Source organism: Globicephala melas, chromosome 1, assembly GCF_963455315.2.
Source record: "Globicephala melas chromosome 1, mGloMel1.2, whole genome shotgun sequence".
Lineage (NCBI taxonomy): Eukaryota > Metazoa > Chordata > Mammalia > Artiodactyla > Delphinidae > Globicephala > Globicephala melas.
Genome location: NC_083314.1, coordinates 79689262 through 79709908, shown reverse-complemented (window position 1 = coordinate 79709908; position 20647 = coordinate 79689262). Strand labels below are relative to the sequence as shown.

Sequence of the window (20647 nt, the reverse complement as noted above, 5' to 3'; positions counted from 1 at the left end):
AATTTTCTATTATTTGTTTTTATCTCATCAATCTGTAGTTTGTTTGTTTTTACATATACGTTCTAGATACTAGTCTTCTGTTATTTATAGGCTATGCCTGTTCAGGTCCTCCAAGAAGCAGACACCAAGAGGGAATTAGAAGTGTAAGACAATTACTGAGGGTCAGTGCTTCTGAAGGGTAATGGGAAAAGGAACAGGAGTGGTTGAGAAGAATCTTTAGACCCCAGTGCAGCTCTTGATACCGTCTCATTGCGGCTTCTCCTTTGTCTTTGGATGTGGGGTATCTTTTTTGGTGAGTTCCACTGTCTTCCTGTCGATGATTGTTCAGCAGTTAGTTGTGATTCCGGTGCTCTCGCAAGAGGGAGTGAGCGCACGTCCTTCTACTCCACCATCTTGAACCAGTCTCTTAGTACAATTCTTAATACTGAGTAAGCACTTTAAAAATGTTGGTTGTAAATGTCCATCAACAGATGAATGGATAAAGAAGTGGCACATATATACAATGGAATATTACTCAGCCATAGAAAGAAATGAAATTGGGTTATTTGTAGTGAGGTGGATGGACCTAGAGTCTGTCAGACAGAGTGAAGTCAGAAAGAGAAAAACAAATACCATATGCTAACACATATATATGGAATCTAAAAAAAAAAAATGTTCATCTCACTGATGAAACTGCAGGGCAGGAATAAAAACGTAGACATAGAGAATGGACTTGAGGACACAGCGGGAGAGGGGGAAGCTGGGGTGAAGTGAGAGTAGCATCTACATATATACACTACCAAATGTAAAATAGTTAGCTAGTGGGAAGCAGCAGCATAGCACAGGGAGATCAGCTCGGTGCTTTGCAGTGACCTAGAGGGGTGGGATAGGGAGGATGGGAGGGAGGCTCAAGAGGGAGGGGATATGGGGATATATGTATGCATATGGCTGATTCACTTTGTTGTACAACAGAAACTAACACAGTATTGTGAAGCAATTATACTCCAATAAAGATCTATTAAAAAAATAATAAAAATGTTGAAGGAATGAACAAATAAATGAATTAGGACAAATTGTTTATGCAGCAGAATCTCCAGACAAATTGTGAACACATCACATATAAGGAATATGTTTTGTTCATCTTTTTGTCTCCAGCACCTAGCATGGTATCTGACACAAAATCAACGTTTACTAAATAGCTATTTATTAAATTAGAGATAAGCGATAAATACAGTTTACTTTATAAATGCAAAGAAGGAAAAACAAAACACATTTGTTGTATCATGTAACCTTGTACCAAAGATTTATGAATAGATTTATTAATGGGGTGGAATTTCTACCTTGAAGATATAGAAGTAAATGTGGAGACTGAGAAGTCAGGTCACCTTAGTCCTCTAGAGTGGTTAAAGCTAACTAGTCCCTGTGAATGAGAATCTAGCCTAGCTGAAGATCTCTAGCCTCTATTTACACAGCATTGGCCCCAGGACAACACAGTCAGGGCAGGTTGTGGTCACATCTCTTAGCCTAAGAATGCATACCTGTTAGGGAAATTTCCTATTTCTAATGAAAAAATAAAGACCTTGGGTGGAGAGAAGAAACGTAGTAGGAGTGTCACTTGAAGCACAAACAAACATGGAAACTGAACAGACAATCTCTGTATCATTACATCTTCTTCAAGAAAGGCACACCAATTCCCTTCCAAGGTATATCAGTATGTTGCACCATTGTGGAAGGAATGGAAGAGCAGGATGGGGTTGCCTGGCTGAAGTCACATCTTGGGGAAGCTGGCCAGGTTGGCAATGCCACAAGCGTTGTTCTTATTCCGGGCCATGAGGATATAGCCTTTGTTCCCCCAGTTTTCTCCCCAGCTGTAGGACCAAGCAAGGAAAATACTTAGTACCCTCAGTTTATTCAATAAAATATTTACTGAGTATTGTACCTGAGTATAGGTACTGATGTTTTACAAAAATGAATAAGACAGTTTTTACCTTTAAACAGTTTAAAGTCAAGAAATGGAGGCATATTGCTATAGGAGAAATTGCTTCTGACCAAGGGGATCAAAAAGGGCTTAAGAAAAAGGTGGCATTTGAGCTGAGCCCAAAGGCGGATAGAATTTGGACCTGTGGAAATGGAAGCCAGCAGGGGAGTGTGAAATGAGTAACAGAGGCAGGAAAGCATGCGACATGTGTTAGGATCATGTAGCTGAAAAACAGGGTGCTTGACAGGGTGTAGCGGGAGATCAGGTTGAGTGATCTTTATTGCCAGGCTAAAGAGTTTGACTCTCTGGCCCATGATAGTAGAGGAGACACTGAAGTTTTCTGATTGGGAGAGTAAAATCATTCAACTTGTGTTTTATGAAGACTAATCTTGAAAACGTGAGTCTAGAGCATAAGAAAGAGGCAAGAGAGGCTGAAGTTGGTGATCTTGGTTTCATAGAAGAAATGAATGAAACTATGAGAATTGATGAGATTGCTAAGGAGTCAAGTGGAGAGACTGGAAGATTAGATACAGGTAGACAAAGACAGAGACAGAGACAGGCAGAGAGAGGGAAGATTGGTCTATACATCTTCCTAAATTGTTTTCATGAGTTTTTTGTCCTTTTTCCCCAACCAGAAAATTCACCAGTTACCCGGTACATTTTACTTAAGCCCGCTGTTCCCTTCTCCAGAGGTCCCCAATGATCCTGATCCTGCCTAGGTGTGTCCTTTATTCTTCCCAGCTCTCTTGGCAGTTGATCAAGAAAGGAAAGGGTAAGTGCTTGCGCTGGGAGTCAAGAAAGGGAGAACACAAGACAGAAGCTGTGGGAGAAGGAACATCCTCTTAGAAAGGTGCTCAGGTTCACTCTTAATTGGGACTGTGATATAAAAAGTTGCTTCAGGTTTGAAGCAACTCCCAGCCTTACATTCTATCCTGCCAGCCCTCCAGGCAGCACATCCAACTTGGTTATACTACTGCATTGGCCTGTGCACTCCCCAGAGTCTAGGACCCCTGCTCTTTGGAGGGCACCAAGGACAGAAAATTTAATCAGGGCTACTGCTAGGCTGGTGTTGACCAATGCGGAAAGAAAAAGAATAACGACCCTAAATCTGCGCCCCTACAAAGTCACAAGGGGCTAAAGAGAAATGGGGAGCCAACTACTAATAACGTGTAGTTTTATTTGTTCCCAATAATAGAGAGGGAAACACTAATTTTTGTTGTTGTTGCTCATATCCACTTTCTGAAAAGCATTTCTCTTCACAGACTTCAAAATCTTTGGCCAGTTCTTATACATGTCTATCCTAAGTGTAGCTGGAAGGGCAAAAAGCTGCACAAGAGGATACTAAACTGTTACTTTGTTTATACTGTACCCTAGTGCTTATAGACAGACTGATGATGGAAACCTCTCTAAAAAATCAATCACATTAGAGAGAAAAGAAAGAAAAAAATATAATTCCAAAGCTCCTGCTGGTTCTTGGTGCTACTTTATGTTCTCATTTAGCTAGGTCTGTCTTTCTTAGGGGGCAATGAGGTCACTGAAGACAGACATCTGCTCATGTGTTTGTGTATGTGACTAAGTACCTTGAACATATAGCAGCTGCCCAACACATACCTTTAGTACTCTTGTCTGGTCATTAAATGTTAGAATTAATAGCCTCTGATTGGGAAGGTAGAATTGAAACATCTGAGAAAACTTTCTCTTGATTTAAGAGAAAGAAAGGAATATTGGGAAGTTGGAGTTGAGGGTGAGTGTTAAGAGGATGACATGTAGTGTTCCCATCATTACCTGTTTTTAATTATCCAGTGCTTGTTTCCCTTCTGGATCCCGTATCCCACTGCCAAAACTGCATGGTTCAGATTATCACTATTGCAGTTTTCATCGTAATACACACCTAGGAAACAAACTGTCAAGGTGAAGCTTCCTGCAATCCAAGGGTCGCCCTGTGAGGTCTCCCACTCTAGGAGACCCTCTGTAGAATCCCATTCCAGTCAGGAGGGCTTACAAAAGAGATGCTCTGTGCTGCGGCAGCTGTTTCTCCCTGGCAGACTCAGTCTTTATGGAAACAAGTACTGAAAATGCTCAGTACCCTTCAAGAAGCTGCCCAGCCCACGTCATAAGAGAAGGTTGATTGTGCCCCATAGGAACAGTGCCTTACCTTTTCTGTAAAACTGGAAGGAGGTCAGGCTTGCATCAATGGCCACAGAGACGGGTCCCACTCGGGCCACTGCCCTCTTCAGGGCTTTTTCATTTCCCTCAGGGATCTCTCTGTACCCTCTGCACTTAGCTGCCTTGCCTGTTGGGTTGTACATACAACTTTCATCCTGGAAAAAACAGGTTGAAATAGGACTAGGACTAAGCAACAGGCAGTGAATCAGTGAGTGAGGAATTCTGCCAATGTTTTGGGTGATGTCAGTGCACTAACAGGGGCAGCAGACTAGAGTCTCTAGAAAGGGTCTGTTCTCTCCTCACCATTTTAGAAACTATAAAGAAAAGAATATGAAAAGTGGATACCTTGTACCGTACACAAAAATCAGCTCCAGGTGGTTTTAAAACATAAATGTGAAAGGAAACTGTAAAACTTAAAAAAGAGAATATTTTTTATTTCTACCTCAGGGTAGAGAAAGATTTCTGAAATAAGATTTTTTTAAAAGCACAAATCATCTTCCGGCAATGTAGTATGTGTGATCCTCGGTAGGCAGGGAGGCAGCAGCTGCTGTGTGGGGAGGAGGCCAAGGCCAAGACCCAGCTAGAGGGAGGACCTTGGCCCCATGCACATATAGCAGGCAAAGAGTTCTGGCTGGACCCTTGTGCTCTCATGAGATAAAAGCACATAACATGACACTAAAACAAATTAATAAGGAACTTAGCAATTCAGCTTGTGAATTTCCAAAGTTATGTTTTGCAGGTCTAGTTAACGATGATATGTTTCATTGTCAAGCCACAATTATGGAATATAATGGGAACCCACATCAAGGTGGTGTATTCTTTTTGGCAGTTCATTTTCCTACAGACTACCCCTTCAAAACCCTGAAGTTGCATCTACAAGAATACATTGTCTAAATATTAACAATAATGGCAGCAGTTGACATGATATTCTAAGATTACAGTAGTCTCCTGTCTTAATAATTTCTCAAGATTCCTTTATCTGCCATATGATCCAAACCCTTGATGCCTCCTAGCGCCAAATATTGCATAGATCTACAAGTAAAATAAAATATCTAGGGAATGGATTTGGAAGGATACCACGTGATGATACTTTAAAAATAACCTGTATTATGGCTGGAGGGAACTTAAATTACTGTATTATCTGGCTGCTGCCCTATCAGATCTCTTCTTTTTTTAAATTTTGTTTTTCTTTACCTCCTTCCATTCATTTACACGTTCATATAAGATGTTCTTTCAGTTTTGGACAATAACTGCTTCTAAAAACTGTAAAGTAAAAAAGAGAACAGTTGTCCAAGATTCAGAATGTTAAAAATGGAACACATGTTTTATATGGCTAATTCTTCATTTTAATTGATTACGAGACCAAAATCATTGCACATTTCTCTAAAATGCTGACGAGATCATCTGAGGGGGTAGGAGAACAGAGATTATAAGTCAATTGCTCCTTCTATTCCAAAATAGGGTTTCAAATGTTATGTAATTTTCCTTTAAATTATTCAGAGTTTCTGAGTTATTAGTTAAACTGTCTCTCAACAAACTGGTTAATATAGTACTGAATAAATGATGCAAGCTGTCAATGGATAAGTGATCAACTACTAGCTCTAATAATATTTAAGTTATGTTTTTAATATAGTTAGACAACCCTTTAAATTGGTTGCCTGGATTAATCAATACAAAAAAAGTTATAAACATGAATCTGTTTTTTTGTATACACTGTTAGGATTTGTTTAATTTTTTTGATGTCAAGTGACAACAAAAAGTTGTCAGGAGAATATTTGACAGTTTAAAAAAGAATATTTTACCACGCCCAGGTTATCTCACTGACTGGCCTGATGTACTCAGAATTCAAAAGCTAACCTTGTAGGACAGCTTCAGTGTGCTGCGCCTTATGGCAGCAGCCCCAGGGTCAGATATGGACTGGGGACACAGCAGTTCTGAGAACTGTACACAGAGTAAAGAAAAAGCTTTCCACACACAACCTCCAACTTCTCTGACTTATTTACCTGACAGCTAAAAAAACCATAACATGGAATACTAATGGCATGACATTTACGAAATGAAGTAGTTTTGATGTGGCCAATGTCACGATGATGTGCTGAAGTGACATTACTATGTAGGTTGCTGAGTATCCAGTAAAATGGATCTGTTCAGTCATTTACATTAATGAGCATTTTTGTTGCAGGAGATACCATTTCAGATGACTAAACATGAATAAATAAAACTCGTTTTTACTGGATTTTTTAAAGGCACAAATTGCAAAGGAAAAAAATTAATAATTTTTCTCCACTAAAATTAAAAACTTTTCTGGATTGAAAGACATCATAAAGAGAATGAAAAGAAAAATAGACTCACAATACACATAGTATTAGTATCCAAATATCTTTTTAAAATTCCTAAAAATCAGTAAAAAGGAGAACACAACCTAAAGATGGGAAAAGATATAAACAGTCAATTCACTGAAGAAGAAATGCAAATGGCCAGATAAGCATACCAATGAAGAGATGAATCAATAGGATTTCTTATACTGTGCAGGTGGGAAATACAAATTTTTCCAAACACTTTGGTAAATAATTTGACATTATCTAGTAAAGAGGAAGATGCACATACCCCAAGACTCAGACAATTCTGTTACTAGATATTATATTCTGGTAAAGAAATTCTTGTACATGTGCATAGAAGACGTGCCCGGGAATGTTTGCAGCAGATAAACAGATCCAATAGATAGATCTTGGCTCTGCTACATAACTAGAGGTGTGAGTTTGAATATGCTATTTTATCTCCTTAAGTGTCAATGTCCTCACCTATAAAGTGAGGATAAGGGTAACTTACAGGGCTTTTATGAGGATTAAATGAGAGCATGCACTAAGTACATGGCTTAGCGTATGGTAGCCATCATTTGTATTACTCAGCCTTGTTATCCCTGCTTCAAAGGCTCTTATTGCAAAGGCCCCATATTATATTATCTATCAACCCCAAGTATATAAAAAGCCCTCAGATCTTCTTCCTTTTAGATAAGAAAGATCTTCCTATTACTAAAGGACCTTATAGGAGGAAGTGAGTTAATCTCTAAAACTGCAGTAAATATGAAGCAACTTGCTTTTTCCCTCATTTTATACATGTTAGCATGTTAACTTACATAATTTGCTTAAATGTTCCCCAAACCCACACTGAGATCATACAAAATAAGGCCAAGTGATTCATGAAATTAGCATGGTGGGCCTGGAGACTTGTGATGGGAGTGGAGGAATTGAGCAGAGTTACAGAGACTGACTCAGAGATCTATGGGATAACCTGTCCTCTGTTTTTTCTTCAGGGCAGAGAGGCAGATAGGAACCATGGTAGCCTAAGCTCCCCAAATTCTCCCAGACTGTGGGAATCTTCTTGGCCTCTGTGGGAAATTATCCCATCAAGAAGGCTGGATAGGGTAACAGAAAACAAGATTTCTGGACTTGTTTCCAGTACAAAATGTCATGCTGGGGAAGGAGGAGCCATTACAGAGCTGTATGACTGCATGGGACAGTCTCACCTGTCCAACATACGGGTAGGCATCTTCAGAGTCAATGCCCCGGTTCTTCTGCACATACTGGAAGGCATTGGTCATGTAGCCCCCTCCACAGCCATCATTCTCAGACACACAGTCCACCAGGTTCTGTGGACTCAGATTTAAGAGTTTGCCAGTTTTCTTCTTGAGTTGGCCCTCCAGGGCACCCACAGAGCTAAAAGCCCAACAGGAACCACACTGACCCTGAGAGGCATAACAGAGAAACTACCAGTCATTGCTGTTCACACTTTCTGTTTCTTCCTTCTACCTGCCTGATGAAATTCCATATGTTTTATAAATTCCAGCACCTGTCCCCTTTGCTGTGAAGTCTTCCTATTTCCCTTCATTTAACCTTTGTTACAGTGTTCTATTGCTATTGTTGCTATTGATAACTGTTGTTACTATTGTTACCATTAGCTGTAGTAAAGCAGAATACAGCTCTTCCTCCAATGAATCCATCATAAATTGAAAATATAGTAAGTCGAAAATGCATTTAATACCCCTAACCTACTGAACATCAAAACTTAGCCTAGCCTACCGTAAATGTGCTCAGTACACTTACGTTAGCCTTCAGTTGGGTAAAACTATCTAACACAAAGCCTATTTTATATTAAAGTGTTGCATATCTCACATAATTTATTGAATACTGTACTGAAAGTGAAAAACAGACTGGTTGTAAGTGTATTGGTTGTTTACCCTCGTGATCATGTGGCTGACTGGGAGCAGCGGCTCTCTACCACAGGCCAAGATCAAGAAAAGGTTTCGTACCACATATCCTAGCCTGGGAAAAGATCAAAATTCAAAATTTGAAGTACAGTTTCTATGGAATGCCTATCACTTTCACACCATCATCAAGTCAAAAAATCATAAGGTGAACCATCAGAAGTTGGGGACCATCTGTACTGGTTTTGCAACACACTAGATGTGTAACCTTGGGTAAATTACTAAACCTCTCTGTACCTCACTTTCTTTATGTGTAAATTGTGGATAATTATAATATACTTAATGGAATTATGAGAATTTAAAAAGTTAATTCATGTAAAGGATGAATTATTATGTGTAATAATAATAATCTCTCAAAAAGTGCTAGCTATTATTATTAGTGTTTGTTCAGCTAGATTATACGTTTTTCTTTCTTTCCTGTTCTATTTTTTAAAACTGGGGATTTCTTGAGGACACAGGTTATGTCTTAGTCATCTTGAATCTCTACTGCCTAGCACTATATCTGGTAGGTTCTGAAAAAAAGTGTTTGTTGAATGAATGTTAAATCAAGTGTTTATCTGGTGGATAAAATCAGCCTTGTTAAGGTTGTGGGAAAACTTACATTCTCATGCTGGTAAGAATGTAAGATCATACAAACTTTTTTGGAAAGGATTCTGTGACCTACTGATTCCAATTTTGGGATTTGTTTTGCATAAATATTTGTATATATTCACAAAAATATATGCACACAGGTGCTTACAGCAACACTTTGTAGAAAAGAAAAAACAGAAATAACCTAAATCTACAAAAACAGATGATGAGTTAAATAACAGAATAGACTTTATTCTCTTAGCAGGGGGAGAGGTAACTTAATTCTTTGCCCTCTTTTTCTGATGCCCTCCTACCTTAAGAACAAAGAAGCAGAAGAACAGAGAGGTCATGCCAGTTTCCATACCCACACCCAAGAGGAAGGAGGGTACCTGGTTTTTGACAGGAGTAACATATCCCTTCTTCCGATAATCAATAGAGTCTGGGCTGCCTTCCCAGTCTGGGATATAGAGGGTGTCATTACTGCGGGAATGAGAGGGGGGTATTTTGAGTCCAGTCATCTTCTGAACCACTTCTTCACTGGTCTGGGACAAAGAAGAAAGAGGCCAGGCATAAGCAGGGAACCAAGACAAACAGGGAAGGTAGACCAGGAGCTAAGGATCAACTCACCATATCCCCCAAATGGTTCATGGCCAGTTCATATGTATGGACACCAAGAGAGGCCTCGAGATTATGGATGGAAATATGCTTCAGGTTTTTTTCCCAAACTAAACGCCGAGAGACTTCATCCACCTAAACAGAGCATAGTCAGTATTGGCATAGACTGTGTCCTGTGTACAAAGTTATCTACATAATACTGTGGCGGTTTCTAGAAGAGATTAAATTTACAGTCATAGAGGGTTTACAGTCTAGTTGGGGAACTGACCATGGGATTATTAAGAGCATGCAAAAGAAATATATAAAACAAATAATAGAATGCAAAGCTCTGGAGAGACATATAGGAAAATAATTGCTTACGGATTAATAGCATTAATCTGAGAAGGTTTCCCAAAAGAGAAATATACGACAGTTATGAAGAAAAGGAAGGACAGGACTTGATGGAGGGTGAATTGAGGAGTAGTAATGGAAAGTATATGTTAACAGTTAGGGACCAGGGGCAGGTTTGCTTGGTTGTAGTGGTTAAAGTATTGGGGTTGAAGAAGGGAGTCTGGAAGCTAGGATTAGATGTCTCAGGTTCCAACCCTCCCACCATGTTCCCCTCCAGGTTCCCAGGCACCTTGCTGTTATACTGCTTTCTGTAGGTCTTCTTCCATAGCTCCCACTGGGTGTTCAGCATCTCCTCGGGGTACAGAGCAAGGCTCACCACAGGCAGCAGTAGTAGAACCTTGAGCCCCCACATCCTGGAGAAGGGGATAATTAGGGGACACTCTTCTATTTGCCCAGAGGTTCCTAACCTGGCTTGGGATGAGGAAATAGCTGGAACCATATTCTCAGACAGGTGGTTCTTAACCTTTGGGATTCATAGACTCCCACGACAAGCTAATAAAAATTTTCAACCCACTTTAGTCCCAGAAAAATGAATGCGCACACAATTATTCTGGGGGGTTCATGAATCCGAAGTTAAGAACGCCTTCCTCTGGACCACGAGGCAGAGGAAAACTAGGCTTTACAAGGAAGGTAGACAGAGATTGAGGATGACTTCCATATGATAAAAACAGTGATAGTCAGGAGGGTTCTGGATTTGGGTGGGACGCTGATACATCTGGTTACAAGTATTTTGACCTAGGGAGATTCAACACACACACACACATGCACACAGATACACTTGCACAGATAACCAGCAATGGGATAGAAAATGGACAATCAGGATGGGACAACACCTGTCTGCTCCAGTGTCCCCAGCAGACTTGGAGGAGATAGACAAGGTAAGTGCAGGGTGGGATGAGTGGGGTCGGAGAATACACAAAGGAGAGATTTTCAGCTAAGTTTTGCTTCCTGATTATTTCTTCAAGGCATTCTTTTGTTCCTTGCCTAAATTCTGATACTTCTGATCTTGCTAGGAGAAGACAAGGGAAAAGCTCACAGCATTTCCTGTTCTCAAACTATGAGATGTTTACTGTCTCCTCAGTCGTCTTATGCATTTCTTCCTCCTTTCTCTTCCTGTTCCTTCCTCAGGCAGGAAACTGTCCTAATCTCAACCAGCTGCTGTGGGCAGGAAAATTTCTTTTTTTCTGACCAAAAAGCCCACAAAACCTCTGTGACTGCCTCACAGGACAAAAAGCCTCAGAACCAAAGTTTGTTAGAAGAATGTAAGACAGAAAAGCAATGTTCTGTGATTATTAGATACACAGCTTTTCAGAAGTTTACTCTAGCTTCATTCACTTCTCGCAGTGTCTTGCTAATTTCATGTCCTCCATTTTAAGAGCAAGTTAGTCTGCATCAAGCCACACAGCTTGCATAAATTTTGAATTTATAGTCCATTTTTGTGTAATCTTTGCAAACTGGCAAAATGTCCAGGAGGACGTTTAATATCTGGAATGTTAAGGGCTTTGGGATGTCTCAAACAGCAGGAAGACCTTACTGAGCTACCACCTCCCTGCACCACTCCTCCCCCCTGCTAGTAAGTTAACCCTTATGGTACCTGCCCACCCACCCCCGCACCTCCCCCCCCCAAAAAAAAACCAACCCTGAGAGGTCACTCCTTGAGGGATGGGTAAAGGATGCCCTATATTCTTTGCTTTCACTAATAACCATGTATACATACAAACAAACCGTAAAAGGAGTCCTAAAGATTTCCAGGCAAATTTTACTTAGCCAGGAAATAACCTAAGAAGGGCATCACTGTTTTCATCTGCAAAGCCTATAAAGTTCATTTTGATCCCCAAGTCACTACGTTCCTAATATTCCTTAAAATGGAGAACTGAAAGGAATGAGAAGCTAAAAGATCTAGGAAGTTGAAAATGTTACCTGCTGATGGGGATCTGTTCTCTGGGCTCGTCTCAGCAGAGAAGTGTGGATAATGTGGGCGGATGACTAGGGGTGCTGGATTTATTCCACCAGGATTGCGGAAGTCAACTGTAGCTGTTGGCTGGAAAATTTGGATGGGGAGGGCAGTGGAGATAGAAATGCTGAGAGAGGGGGATTAGGGAGGAGGGAAGGAGGCAGCAGATCTGCATCGTTTCTGTGTGCGCATGTGGAGCATGTGTGCCAGGGCAGAGAGTTAGGTATTTAGTTTCACGTGGCTGCCTGCCTTTGAGAGCAGACAAAAAAAATACCTCAATACATATTATCCAAGTTGCGGCTTACCTTCTCTTTCGTGGACAAAATATTATTACACTGGGGGATTACAACTTTCCAGTCCCTTTCCTGTTATTATTCATCTCTCCAACTTTGAAACCTCAGTTTTCCAATATGTCTGACCCTCACATGAGGGATGAGGAAATGAACACAAAAGGCTAGAAAAAAGTATGTAAGGGAAGTCACAGGCTCCAAAATCATTTGTATTTTATAAACTTGTTGACTAAAAGTTGTCATTGCTTCCAGGCAGGGGAATATCTTCCCCAGACTAACATGGTTTTGCTGAGGAAGGATACATCAAGAAAAGTCCAGATGAAACCAGTTCTAAAAGTAACCAGAAACAGTATTCCTGGTTATTTATGACAGCACTTGAATCAATGCCATAAGCACTGACAAATTCACATGTGACTTCTTTGTTGCTACAACTCTCAGATGGTAGGATGATGAACATTATCTGTCTCAATTATTAAAATCCCCAATCCAGGTCCAGTCATATGAGCTTCACCAAATGCTTCCCTCAACATCCAGGCATGTGACAGATCATAAGAATCTAGTTCAGTCCCTAAACCACAACCCCAAACATTTTCTTCCATAAACAGATGTGTGCGAAGAGGAAAAGGGGTCCTGGGAACAAAAAGGATAACACATGGGATCTAGAGTCAGTTTCTAGCTGGATTACACACATAGACCCTCAAGAACACAGGCTTATGCTTATGGGTTTTTTAAATTTCCTAATGAAACACACTGTCCTAGAGGGAAACTAGGTCTAGACCTGAATAGTTTAAATTTCCCCATTCTTAATACCTTTAAATCCAGAAGTGCCCTATTGGTCTCAAGTCCCAACTTTCCCCCTCTCCCAAGGACTTGGGCAATCCCCCACCCCCATCCCATGGTCAGATGTTTCTGATGATTTTACTCAGAATGAGTCAAGATCAGGAGGACAACCAAGGAACGCTGAGTGATCAGAGCCCTATGATTTCTGATTCCTGAAATTATAGACATACTGTGCTTTTATGTTTGTATATTTGAAGCGCAAGCTATGGATTCAACTAGTTGTGGGTGTTTGTTGTTTATGAGCTGGGAAGGAATAATAAAGCCGCAATCAAGATCACACAACACAGGAAAGTTTACAAAAGGAAAAAATATTTTGTTTTAAAATCTTTGCTACATGTCATTATTTTTGCCACTGTAAGGCTCAGCACAGATGCCAGCAGTACAGAAATGGCCAACAAGGAAAAAAAAATCAAAAATAAAACCCTGAAGGAAAAGCAGAAACAAAACCCCCAGAGCATCTTCTCCCGCCCCTCCCCTTCCCCAGAAGCCCTATAATAACTGTACAATATTATAGTCCTGATCACATTTAAAAACAGCTGATTATTAAAAAACAAGGATTTCATTGGAAACTCAACTTTTTGGTTTCTTAAACTGTGATATAAATATATATGTATATTGTATGTGTGCACATAGAATAAAAAAATAAACTGTCTCCTTTTCCATTCCACTACCTGGCACCAGATTGGAGACAAAAGGGAGGGAAACCTAATGACATTCTTTCAGCCTCTCCAAGGCCACCTATGTTCCTCAGTCCCCTATGGCTACATTTAGTATGTCTTCTCCTTATTCAATCTTGCACTTAAGATACTGGCCTGAGCCAAACAAATAAACAAAAAAAGGCCGATACACATGGCTGTTACCTGAGGAAGGGAAAGAGTGAGAGTCGTAACCTGTATCCGCGTTTATATGGCTATAGTTAATTGCTAAGTGACCCTGTCGGGATGGGAGTCCAGGTCCCATCTATCACATGGATTTATTACACTTGTACTATAAAGCAAAATCCAATCTCAAGATTGGAAAGGGAGCAAAGAGGAAAGAACTATAGGCCCAGAAGAGACCTAAATCTCCGTTTCTTTCAGACTGGATACTTTGAGAATGGGATGAAAGAGGTTACTTTGCAAGAAGGCTTGGTATTTGGCTTAAACTCCACCAGTGAGGATTTTCACTGGGACTGCTAATCCAAGAAGTTGAGTTTCCATGCATATATAACCTCTACAGAACACACATCATATGTGATTCTGACAGAAAAATGCAGCATTATCATTATGGCCAAGTAGGGGGTTTCTAAAAGTGTTTATCTTGCCAGCCTACTTCTGTAATGTTTACAGATCTTCCATATAAGGTGAGAGCACCAAAAGCAGGAATGACCCATCTTTATCACTATATGTGTTCGATGAGAAACCAACGATTTCAATAGAAGACTTTATATACTTGCTTATAGTTGCCTATTGGCTGGGCATAGATATAAGTGCAGCAAAGACATTTATTTAAATACTCTTTGGCTGCAATACTAAGTGGAAAATACCTGGAAGAGTTAACTCCTTAGGACTCTTTAAAAAACACAAAGAAAGACAAAATCTGGGACAAATTTTGCATAACTCCCCAACAGGGAGAAAGAAACACAGAAACAAACGTGCACGTGCTCATGCACACACATGTGCACATGCATGCATGCATGCACGCACACACACACACACACACACACTCTCTCTCTCTCTCTCTCTCTCTCTTTCCCTCTCTCTCTCACACTTCCTTACTCATGTTTCTTTCCAGAGGAATTGCTCACAGGCAGCAGAAAGAGCCTATGCTCACTTCCTAAAGCCCCATGTATACCTACCATGCTTCATGGTCCTCAAACATGAGGACATTTCTCCCCTCCTCCACCTTATTGAGAATTTCTTTCCAGAAATAAGCCATAGTATCCAAGACAAATAGTGGATGCCAGGTTCTCTAACCTGCTCCTTGACCCAGCACAAATCATCTCTGCACAAAATTTCTGGTCAGGAGACATAAGGAAAGGCATTCTTAACCTTATCCAGTCTCAATTTTTCAAAGGGTCCCCAAAGCCTTGAGGATTCAACTCCATTTCTTCTATAAATGTTATCTCAGAGAGAAACAAGGAAGACAAGGGAAAGGTCAGAAGGAAAAGGGGGTATACATCAGGGGTGAGGGAAGGGAAGGGAGAGGAACTTTTATTCTGTTTATAGTAAGATTTGCTTTTTAAAAACAAATGGTGATCTTTTTTTTCTCCCCCACCCCTTATCCTCACCCCAATAGTTCTATTCTGAAAAGGAGGGAAACATAGTTAGATCAGGAAATTCTTCATTGTTGTAACTGTTGCTCTGGTCTCCCAGCATGGACAGCATCTCCTAATAAGTGAAAAAGAATAAGTTTGGGTCACACACCTTGACCCTTTACATTTATCAAGCTGCCTCCCAACATTCCCCTGAACTGTCATCTCTGGCCCCAGAGAGTTTCTGCTGTGCTGAGTTCTCTTAGCCTTCCTTACTCCCAGCAACAATGACTCCTTTAGATGACAACCTTTTTTCCTAGTTCCTTCTCTGTCTTCCTCCTACAGTTCCACATTTTCCCTCTTTTCTAGACCTCAGTATTTTCAAAAGGAGAAAAATCTGTTTGTCACATTTCATAAAACCCCCCTGTGGATACATATGGAATATCTCTTATCCTATTATGTTTTCCACCAAAACCTTGTTTTGCCTTCTTTCGACCTGTGTTTTAAACTAAGCTCCTCCTTTGTCCCACCTGAGATTACTCCACTGACTCTTGCAGTCCCCTCAGGATGTATGTAAATAGACCTTTAGAGCTGTATTCAGTATTTTTATACCTAAAGTACTATCAAGCGGGCACACGGTTCTCCGTGAATGGGCCAAAATTACTTTTTTTGATGTCTTCACATGGCGCTTCACATCACTAACGATGGTCTAGTCAAAGGCTGTGCAGCACACTAACTTCACAATCTTTTCAATTAATGACATCTATTCCTATATGTCTTGACTCTTTTCTTCTCTTCTTACTAACCTCAATCAAACACCTGAATCCATGCATGCTTTCTTCTCTGTCTCTCCTCCCTGACTCTCTCCCAGTTTCTGGTTTTCTGAAGTCTGTTCACCCTCTCACCTGGAAGACCTCTGGCTGGCCAGGTTGCTGTGCTGATGGCTGTTGAACATGTTGCTCATTAGAACTTGAACGATGATGAGGCTGCTGGCCCTGCCACTGTGGCCAGACACCCACACCCTCTGCTGTCCGTGTCTGGAATTGTCCTGCAGTCTGTCCAGTCTCAGGAGCTAAAAATACAGCAAGGAAGAATAAACAACTTCAATCTGCTAACTCCACTAGAGAGGAGAAACTAGCATATTATCACATGCAAATAATTAATTTTACCTAGACACTTTCTGCCCTTCTTTCTGCAAATCAATGCCTCTTCTATTTCAAACCCTGGTCTCAGATTCATTTTTCTTCTCTAGGTACCCTTTCCAAAGAGTCCTTTGCTCATTCACACTATACTTGCATATTATTAAATTTATAATACTTTACATGCTTTCTGTTATATGTGCTAAAGTCTTTTTCATGTGGGTATGTTTTATATTCCAAATGGACTGTCACCTTGTTAGGTCAGTACAGCCGTGACAAAAGCAAGCAATTTTAACTACGAAATTCTTTCTCTCTCTTTTTTTTAAAATAAATTTATTTATTTTATTTATTTATTTTTGGCTGCACTGGGTCTTCATTGCTGCATGCGGGCTTTCTCCAGTTGCGACGAGCGGGGGCTACTCTTCCTTGTGGTGCGCGGGCTTCTCATTGCAGTGGCTTCTCTTTGCTGTGCAGCACAGGCTCTAAGCACGCAGGCTCAATAGTTGTGGCTTGCGGGCTCTAGGCGCGCAGGTTTCAGTAGTTGTGGCACGTGGGCTCAGTAGTTGTGGCTCCTGGGCTCTAGAGCGCAGGCTCAGCACTTGTGGTGCACGGGCTTAGTTGCTCCGCGGTACGTGGGATCTTCCCAGACCAGGGCTGGAACCCGTGTCCCCTGCATTGGCAGGGGGACTCTTAACCACTGCGCCACCAGGGAAGCCCAAAATCCTTTCACTTTAGTGGTGTGATATTTCTCCTTCTAGTCTGAACTCACCAAAGTTGGATCCACGATTGGTGAGACTTGGGTAGGCAGCGGCACCAGGTGATGCAGTGGAAGCTCCAGGGAGGGACATGGGGCTGAAGGAGGATGGAGTCTGAAAGTTGCCTACACCAAATTGGGAAGAACGAGTCTTGGCTGTAGCCTGGGTAGCCACCTGCTAAAAGAAAGAAAGGGGTAGAGAACAAATGGAACATTAATATTATTGCACAGGCCATTCCTGTGAGAGTTAATGTTACCTCTGTCAATCACTGGATTCTTCTGAGCCAAGCTCATTACTTATATGCCATTGTATATTTCTTCCAATTAACTCCCAATCTCCCTTGACACTATTTTTAGACACGTGATAAATTGCAAAAAACAAAGAACTATGGGATTAGTAACAGTACACGTTTATTTAGAGTTGTGAGAATTAAACGAAAATGACTTAACCAAAAGCATTTTATAAACTGTAAAGTTATACAAAAACTAGAGGTATTAATAATAGTATAGCATTATATATAGAGAAAAAACACTTTGTATCATTTTATTTAGTCTGTACCACATTTATTTGTTCCTAATGATTTTTGTTTTTGGAAACTAAACATTTTTCTCACTACAATATTAATGCATATGTACTGTGGGATATTTTCAAAAGGAAGGAAAATAAAAAGGAAATAATCATCCATAATTCTACCACCAAAGACCCATGGTTAACATTTTTGGATAACTTCTTCCAGTTTTTATTTTCCTATGCATTTTTTATACAATGAGGTCATACTGCATATAACAATTCTGGAGCTTACTTCTGGTTTTGGCTTTTTTATTTAAGATATTACTTAGCAATATAAGTATATATCAACATATGACAGGACATTAGCTTTAGCTTTAACATATATTTTATATATACACATATATACTATATGAAGATTTTTCAACACAATTTTTTTTATTTTGGTAAATAGATATCACTGTGTATAAATTAGTGATTAATTTTCTCCTTCGTCCCTGTATTTTGTAGCCCTAACCAAAGTGGAAACTTCTCAGAATTTACTCCAAAACAAATCTGAAACTGAAACCTGTTCAAGATGTTTGTGAGCAATTTTTGATTTAAGGTGAATGTGAAAACCATGGACTCTGAGATGTTTATATTATCTATGGTTTTTAATTATCTAGCTGCTCCCAATAAAGATAAAAATTGGAAGGAAGGGGATGGAGGGGTGGAAAGAAGATGTCTAAGACAGACAGCAATAATTTTACATATGTAGAAAAGCCTAACCAAGCAAACAAAAAATACACAAGGGACAGACAGATGAGAAGGTTTACCTGGGCAGAGAAGCCTGGGCGGGTGCTAGGGGTCCAAGCTGGGGCTGCTCCCTGGGTAGGATTGGAGTGGCGAGAAATCTGGGCCAACATCTGCCCTGCAGAAGCTGATGGCTGGACAATGGTTACAGGAGGGGCCAGACCACTATTTCTAGGAGTGAACAAATAGTGAGGTAAGGATTTAAAAGGTGCATTTATCACAGAATCTAGGAATCACAGGACAATCTAGTGCTATACCTAGATTCCCTTGACTCCCTGGGGTTAAGGAAAACTTGATAACAGAATTTGGAAAAGACGAGAAAGACTGACAGTCACACGCTGATCAGGACACACAGAGATGGAACCTAGAACATGGCAACAGGACAGGTGCAAAGAAAAAGGAGGAAGAAAAACAAGCTTGTCTCATCCTAGGCCTACAAGTTCCACTGCTTTGTCTGAAATAACCAGAGCAAGTTAGGGAAGAATAAAACTTGGATTCAGTAACTGAATCCCTCAGTTGCCATGTAAAGTAGCACACACATGTGGGGCTCACCTGAAACTCTCTGCCGGCCGGGAGGTAGGAGGGAATGTGTTGCCCTGGGAGAATAACTGTTGGGTGGCAGGGACAGTGCTGGAGGAGATGCCTTTACTCTGATCTGTGGACCAAAAGGAGTTGGGGGAGGGCCAGTCAAGGGGCTGTAGTATATTAGTTCAGCAAGTTCCTATTTACTCACGAGGTATTAGGATTAAATGGAAATATACTGGGAGACTACTGATTGGGCAATTGTAGGCCCATCAGTAAGTGATGAAAATGAGAATTTAAAATGAGAATAAGGAAGAAACATACCCGTATTGATGTTGGAGTAGATTTCTGAAAATCTTGGATCTCTATCTTGGGCAAATAGACCCTCTGACTTCTCGAGGGGCTTGCTGTGTTCTGGCCCTGTGGTTGTCACAGGCTGAACAGAAACCTGTGGAAATACAATGATAAAAATAACGAAGAAGGTTTAACATGACAACTCAATAACCCTAAAATTCATGTAAAGATACAAATATACTCTAACTGGCTCTCAGGGATACTTCTTAAGGAAATGCTCACCATCCTTCAAAGAAGACACACTAACCTGGGAATGATTGTAGCTGGCTAGTCCATCTCTTCCTTGTACCACATCCAATTCTGTTTGCTGTTGCTGCTGCCTATATGTTAAAGGCAAGTAAAGAGAGAAACGGGAAAAGAGATTTTTAAAAAGAATCTGGGGAAAGGGCTTAAAACAAACAAATAAACAAAAAAGTGGGACTGTATACGGCCACCACCCCAGGCTAGTCACTGCTCAATAAATGATTCTCCGACCATTTCTCACCTGGGTGCCAGCTGCCCTGAGCCCATCTCCAGGGATAAATTAGCTGTGGGACCTAGCTGTGGCCTCTGGATTGTGTTGGGCAGTGTAGGCCGTGGTTCCTGGCTAGAGTTCCTAGGAAAATGAAGAGTAGAGAGAACAAAGAAAAAAAAAGTATCTGACTCTGTTTGTACATAAGACATTATAGATTCACCTGTACATGGGGTAATCACTGATCAATTCCCCTTTCAAGTCCAATCCTATGATAACCTGTAACTTCAGATTCAGCAAATAATTCACACTACAGAAAACATGGTACAAATAGAAACTATGTCCTATTGGACAAGAGTTCATCCTGTTTGGGCTCTAACTCCTTCCAGGTATTCAATACCTAGTCGTTGTGGATGTGTGTATGTATATGTTGTATATCCATATATTGTGTTTTAAAAAAAGCATAAGTAAAAAACTGAAAGTACACAATGAAACATTAACAAAGACTATTTCTGGATAGTGAGAATTTTTTTCCTTCTCTTTACTATTTTCAATACCTTCCGAATTTTCTACAAAGAGTATTTATTACAAAATAAAATATTAATAATCAACTAAAACTTACTGTAGGGGGAAAAACTGTAGTATGCAAAAATGGGGAAAGCCATTATTTCCAGAAACAACTTCTTAAAAAGACTTAACACATTTCAAAACTTAAGCAAAACAGAAATACAAAACAGTTGTTGTTCTGTAATATAAAGATACAAAATCAAAACCCCAAAAAACTACAATGACCTGAGTCCTAAGTTAATGAAAATTTCTAACTGAATCCACTCAGTTATACTAAAATT

The 20647-nt window shown here is 40.3% G+C and overlaps 2 protein-coding genes across 7 annotated transcripts in view; both read right to left on the bottom strand.

Moving 5' to 3' along the window:
• Positions 1-1008: 1008 nt before the first annotated feature.
• On the bottom strand, positions 1009-13213 carry CTSK (cathepsin K). Of its 2 annotated transcripts, XM_030846405.3 has the most exons (8): positions 11883-13213; positions 10192-10315; positions 9585-9707; positions 9347-9499; positions 7650-7868; positions 4113-4278; positions 3743-3848; positions 1009-1847 (listed from the first exon to the last, which is right to left on the bottom strand). In XM_030846405.3, exons 2-8 carry the CDS (start codon positions 10312-10314, stop codon positions 1748-1750), a joined length of 990 nt encoding a protein of 329 aa, XP_030702265.1. In that variant the 5' UTR covers position 10315; positions 11883-13213; the 3' UTR covers positions 1009-1747. The 2 variants fall into 2 exon arrangements, with proteins under 2 accessions (XP_030702265.1, XP_030702263.1); XM_030846403.3 differs by lacking the exon at positions 11883-13213 and having other exon boundaries at positions 1010-1847; positions 10192-11518.
• Positions 13214-13338: 125 nt separating this feature from the next.
• Positions 13339-20647, bottom strand: part of ARNT (aryl hydrocarbon receptor nuclear translocator) — a 62610-nt gene continuing 55301 nt past the window's right edge. For 3 of the 5 annotated variants that reach the window (XM_030846401.2, XM_060299820.1, XM_030846399.3), the window contains 8 exons: positions 19833-19943; positions 19596-19668; positions 19319-19442; positions 19025-19127; positions 18496-18643; positions 17188-17350; positions 16185-16351; positions 13339-15415 (listed from right to left, as the gene is read on the bottom strand). In XM_030846401.2, the coding sequence (XP_030702261.2) occupies positions 15326-15415; positions 16185-16351; positions 17188-17350; positions 18496-18643; positions 19025-19127; positions 19319-19442; positions 19596-19668; positions 19833-19943 (979 nt within the window). In that variant the 3' untranslated portion in view covers positions 13339-15325. The remainder of the gene's footprint in view (positions 15416-16184; positions 16352-17187; positions 17351-18495; positions 18644-19024; positions 19128-19318; positions 19443-19595; positions 19669-19832; positions 19944-20647) is intronic. The other 2 variants (XM_060299805.1, XM_030846402.2) reach the window with 1 other exon arrangement.

What these genes read in the sequence shown, in the direction of transcription:
- CTSK (XM_030846403.3), bottom strand. Translation starts at nt 10,401, where the DNA reads ATGGTTCCAGCTATTTCCTCATCCCAAGCCAGGTTAGGAACCTCTGGG. An exon ending in GAAAGCAGTATAACAGCAAG is followed by an intron (nt 9,708 to 10,191) that starts GTGCCTGGGAAC and finishes TGCTCTGTTTAG; the next exon opens with GTGGATGAAGTCTCTCGGCG. An exon ending in CACTGGATAATTAAAAACAG is followed by an intron (nt 1,848 to 3,742) that starts GTAATGATGGGA and finishes TTGGTCCTACAG; the next exon opens with CTGGGGAGAAAACTGGGGGA.